General features: G+C 36.7%; 1 protein-coding gene across 1 annotated transcript; it reads left to right on the top strand.

Moving 5' to 3' along the window:
• The first annotated feature begins 811 nt into the window (after window positions 1-811).
• On the top strand, window positions 812-1,759 carry LOC116599462 (olfactory receptor 5B12-like). Its single transcript, XM_032359314.1, has one exon. It carries the CDS (start codon window positions 815-817, stop codon window positions 1,757-1,759), a length of 945 nt encoding a protein of 314 aa, XP_032215205.1. The 5' UTR covers window positions 812-814.
• The last annotated feature ends 4,209 nt before the right edge of the window (window positions 1,760-5,968 follow it).

Here is a 5,968-nt window from a genome sequence, read left to right as displayed (position 1 = left end):
AAAAAAAAAATAAGTCAGATTATATCCTTTTCTGGTCCAGCTCCTATAATGTTTTCCAATATCACTCAAAATGAAAGCTTCATAATTTAATGTAGTGTATGGATCCCCCTGATCTATGTCTCTCACCAAAACTTTCCTTCCCACTGTAGCTTTATTGGTTTTGTTGTTGTTCCTAGAATAATCTTCATACCCCAGGATCATGTATTTGTCGTTGCCTCTACCTGAGATTCTCTTTTCCCAAATACAGGCTTGCTCCCCTACTTATTTCATGTGTTTGCTCAATGATATCATCTTAGGCTATAGACATGCTTTATTTAACTATCTTTTACTAACATATACATTATTCTTGACACAATGGCTAAGACAAAAAAAAAAGGTCAGTTGAAGCAAAATTAACTCATTTTGACATTAATTTTACTAAGCTATTCTAGTTTGATACAAAGAGTAATTTATGGTTTGTTGCAAGTTTTGACTTGGGAGTCTGAGCTGTTCCAGTTAGCAACAACTTGGTGACATTACATAAGTCCTTTCTTTTCTTTCTTTTGCCCTAATTCAGTCTTCTATGAAGTTAAGAGATTGGGATGCATTATCTCCAAATCCTTTTTCTGGCATATTCTATAATAATTTAAGATTGCATTTTGTTGTCACAATCATGCTTTAGTTCCTGGAGTGTCCTGGTAATAAGTACTTACAATACCAAAATAAGGCACAGAGTGGACATGCTGACTGATTTCAGCAGAGTCCACTCCGTTTATAATTCTGATCCAATTTTCTCACTGCTACAGGGCAGGCACATAATTCCCAACTGACTCTCATGGAGAACAGTACAGAGGTGACTGAGTTCATTCTTGTGGGCTTAACCAATGACCCGAAACTGCAGATTCCTCTCTTCTTAATCTTCTCCCTCATCTACCTCACCACTCTGGCTGGGAACCTGGGCATGATGGTACTGATTCTCTTGGACTCCCATCTCCACACTCCCATGTACTTTTTCCTCAGTAACCTGTCTTTGGTGGACTTTGGTTACTCTACAGCTGTCACTCCCAAGGTCATGGCTGGATTACTTATAGGAGACAAGGTCATCTCGTACAATGCTTGTGTCACCCAGTTCTTTTTTCTTGTAAGCTTTATCACTGCAGAAAGTTTCCTCTTGGCCTCAATGGCCTATGACCGCTATGCAGCAGTGTGCAAACCCCTCTATTACACCATCACCATGACAACAGGGGTGTGTGCTCGTCTGGTCATGGGCTGCTACATCTTTGGCTTCCTGAATGCCTCCATCCACACCGGAAATATTTTCAGGCTCTCCTTCTGTAGAGCTGATGTGGTTGATCACTTCTTCTGTGATGCTCCTCCTCTCCTGGCTCTCTCATGTTCAGACAACTACATCAGTGAGATGGTTATTTTTTTGGTGGTGGGCTTCAATGTCCTCTTTTCTGTCTTGGTCATCTTGATCTCCTACCTGTTTATATTTATCACTATTCTGAGGATGCACTCATCTGAAGGACGCCAGAAGGCCTTTTCCACCTGTGCCTCCCACCTCACTACAGTGTTCATCTTCTATGGGACAGGCACCTTCATGTACTTACAGCCCAGCTCCAGCCATTCCATGGACACGGACAAAGTGGCATCCATGTTCTATACCATGGTTATCCCCATGCTAAACCCAGTGGTCTATAGCCTGAGGAACAAAGAGGTCAAGAGTGCCTTTAAAAAGGCTGTGGAGAAGGCAAAGTATTCTATAGGATTCATATTTTAACTACAATAAGGCACTTTCATCCATCTCATATCTATCTAGAGAAAATATTTACCTGACCGGCCCAGGTAAATATCTATCTTTCTTTCTTTCTTTCTTTCTTTCTTTCTTTCTTTCTTTCTTTCTTTCTTTCGATTTATTTATTTATTTATTTATTTGACAGGCAGAGATCACAAGTAGGCAGAGAGGCAGGCAGAGAGAGAGAGAGAGAGAGAGAGGGAGAGAGAGAAGGGGGAAGCAGGCTCTCCACTGAGCAGAAAGTCCGATACGGGGCTTGAATCCAGGACCTTGGGATCATACCTAAGCCAAAGGCAGAGGCTTTAACCCACTTAGCCACCCAGGCACCCAATGTTTCTGATTTCTTATAGTAATAGTCCCAGATATTGATTAAGTTTACACAATTTACATATGTTTTTTACAAAGTTTACATCTTTAAAAATATGATACCTAAGAATAATAGGTTAAGAAGAATCACCCATAAATATGTTCTTATCTTAAAAATTCTTCTTAATAAACACGTTCATCTGCACTCCCACATGAACATGTATACTCACAGGTATGTAGCACAGGCACACATAAATAATTCATGAGAAACTCATGAAATCCACATACACATCATAGAAGAAAAAAGTAGTTAAGACATACATGAGAAGGTCTGTTGTTACAGTAGAATTTAAAACAATTATTTGGTATCTGAGAGCACAATCTTATCATACATAAATAGTTGACTTAATGGAAAAAAACCTATATATGTCTAGGTTTCTTTTTTTAGATTTTTATTTATTGACGGGGAGGGAAAAAGAAGGAGCACAAATGGTGGGGGGTGGTGTGCAGCACAGGGAGACGGAGAAGCAGGCTCTCTAGTGAGCAGAAAGACTAATGTTGGGCTTGATGCCAGGACCCTGGGATCATGACCTGAGCAACCGACTGAGCCAGCCAGGGACCTCATATGTCTGGTTTTTAATAATTATTTTTACATTATCTTTTTGCATATGAAAAGCAATGCTTTATATTTAAAAATGTAAGCTTTATGAAAATACTTGCAAAATTCTTTGAATGTAGATAATTGATTTTTATCCGTTCTTCTTTTCAGTAAAAATGCAAGCTAAGGGACGCCTGGGTGGCTCAGTCGGTTTAAGCGGCTGCCTTCAGCTCAGGTCATGATCCCAGAGTCCTCAGATCAAGTCCCACATTGGGCTCCTTGCTCCGCAGGGAGCCTGCTTCTCTCTCCCCCTCTGCCTGCTGCGCCCCCTGCTCGTGCACGCGCGCTCTCTATCTCTGACAAATAAATAAAATCTTAAAAAAAAAATGTAAGCCAAAAGAGACTTTTAAGCATAGGGAACAAACTGAGGGTTACAGGCGGGAAGTGGGGGGGGATGGGGTAAACAGATGATGGGCATGAAGGAGGGCACCTGCGGTGAGCACTGGGTATTGCATGCAAGTGATGAATCACTTAATTCTGTCCCTGAAACTAATGCTATACTATATGTTAACTAACTTGAATTTAAATAAAATCTTGATAGCAAGAAAAAAAAAAACCATCAACATGTCTTTACATGGGTATTTATTTTCCTAGCCAAATTTCCATATTAATGAGCCCTATATGACAGTTTAATACAGAAAGCATATTACACAATACAGGAAAAAGAAAAAGACGACAAGGCACATATTTATTCACTTAAATAAAAATGTAACAATGTTTAAAGTTAAAGCACCAAGCATTACAATGGTTATTAATAACTTACTTGTATGCAATACTATGAATTTGTTAATGTACAAATCTGGTAAAATTTTGAGTCTCATTATGTCAAAAATTCTGAATCCATATGAATGTCCATTCCTTTCCCCTGATTTGGGGAGTTTTGGGCTATTGTTTTTTCAAATATGCTTTCTGCCCCTTTCTCTGCTAATGTCTCATTAGGTGTATGTTGGTGCTCTTGCAGTATCCCCTGTTCTTTGAGACCATTTATTTTTAATGATTAAAATAAATTCTGTTTTTCAGGCTGGAGGTTCTCAACTGACTATCTTAAAGCTTACTGATTTTTTTTTCTGCCAGCTTCTATCTGCTACTGATCCACTTATTAAACATTCTATTTTATTTATTTTTCTTTTCAACACAAGAATTTCTATTTCTGTTATTAAAAACAATTTCATTTCTTTATTACTATTCCATATTTGGTGACACATTGTTCTCATACTTTCCTTAATTCTTTTTTCCCTTTTATTTATTTTTTTTTAAAGATTTATTTATTTATTTATTTGTCAGAGAAACCGCGAGCGAGAGCGAGCACAGGCAGACAGAGAGGCAGGCAGAGTCAGAAGCAGGCTCCCTGCGGAGCAAGGAGCCCAATGTGGGACTCGATCCCAGGACGCCGGGATCATGACCTGAGCCGAAGGCAGCTGCTTAACCAACTGAGCCACCCAGGCGTCCCTCTTTTTTCCCTTTTAATTCTTTCGACCTAGTTTCCTTTAGTTCTCTGACCACATTTACAATATCGTAAATCTTTTCCTATTAAACCCAAAGTTAGCTCAACCTTCAAAATCAATGTAATTCTCTGTATTTAATAGACTCAGGACTACAAATCATATAATCACCTCAATAGATGCAGAAAAACCCTTGACAAAAATTCATCATATATTTATGCTAAAATTTCAGCAAACTCTTAATGGTGGAGAATTTCCTAAACATAGTAAAAGACATCCATGAAAAACTTACAGCTAGCTTCACACTTCATGGTGGAAGACTGAATGCTTTTCTCCAAGATTAGAAATAAGGCAAGGATGTCCCCTCTTAATACTTCTATCCAACATCATGATAGACATCAGTACCCTAAGGCAAGAAAAATAAATGAAAAATATACCAGTTGGAATGGAATAAATAAAATTCTCTCAATTCAGAGAAGACACAACTTTCTACTTAGAAAATCCCAGAGAATCTGGCAAGAAGGTACAGAACTAACAAGTTTATCAAGTTCTAAAGAAACAAAGTCAATGTATAAAAATCTATCATAATTCTATGTAATTTTAATAAACATTTAGAAATTAGAATTTAAAACAGTACTGCTTGCAGTAGCACAACCAACATGAACTATTTAAGTATAAATTTTGCAAGCTATGTGCCAGATATGCTGAAAAATGGATTAAATAAATCAAAGCAGATCTAGATAAATGGAGAATTTTACCATGTTCATAGATTGGAGGCCTAGATAATTTAAAGATGTCTGTCAAATTTCAGTCAAAATTCCAAAAAAATTTTTATAAAAATTGGCAAGCTCATTGTAAAATATACATGGCAAGTAAAAAAAAAAAAACTAGAATAACTAAAACAATTTTGAAGCAGAACAACAAAATTGGAGCACTCACTCTACCTTCTTTCCTGATTCACTATACAGCTACAATAGTCAAGTAGTATGGTATTGAACAAAGGATAGATGTATTACATTAAATATGACTGAAACGAGTATTAGTTCAAGTTTTTCATTCCAGAAAACAAGACAAGTCCAAAAAAAAAAAAAAAAGACAAGTCATAGACTTGGAGAAAGGATTTCAAATTGCATCAGTCCTTATCAGTAAAGGGCTCCTATTTTGGATACATAAAGTAGTCTCAAATCCCAGTAATAAAAAAACAAATACAATGAAATACAATAAAAATGGACAGAATTTTTTTTACAGTTTTTATTTAAATTCCATAGGTTAAGGTACAATGTAATATTAGTTTCAGGTGTCCAGTGTAGTTAGTCAACACTTCCATACATCATGGGTGCTCATCGCAACAAGGGTGTTCCTTAATCCCCATCACCTATTTCACCCATCCCCTACCTACCTCCCCTCTGTTCACCATCAGTTTGTTCTCTATAGTTAAGAATTTGTTTTTTGGTTTGCTTCTTTCTCTTTTTTCTTTCCTTTGCTTGTTTTGTTCTTTAAATTTCATATATGAGTGAAACCAGTGGTATTTGTCTGTCTTTGACTTACTTATTTCGCTTAGCATAATTCTTTGTAGCCCCATCCATGTCATTGCAAATGTCAAGATTTCATTCTTTTTGATGGCTGAGTAATATTCCATTATAGATTCCATAATGGAATATTCCATTAGTCTATATGGAAATAGTCTATAAGGAAATTACAATAGTCTATATGGAAATTAGTCTATATATATATGTATGTATGAATATATATGTATGTATGTAAATATATATCACATCTCCTTTATTC

This window comes from Mustela erminea, chromosome 9, assembly GCF_009829155.1.
Source record: "Mustela erminea isolate mMusErm1 chromosome 9, mMusErm1.Pri, whole genome shotgun sequence".
NCBI classification, from domain to species: domain Eukaryota; kingdom Metazoa; phylum Chordata; class Mammalia; order Carnivora; family Mustelidae; genus Mustela; species Mustela erminea.
Note: the sequence above shows the minus strand (reverse complement) of the source record. Positions and strands in the feature narration are given on the sequence as shown.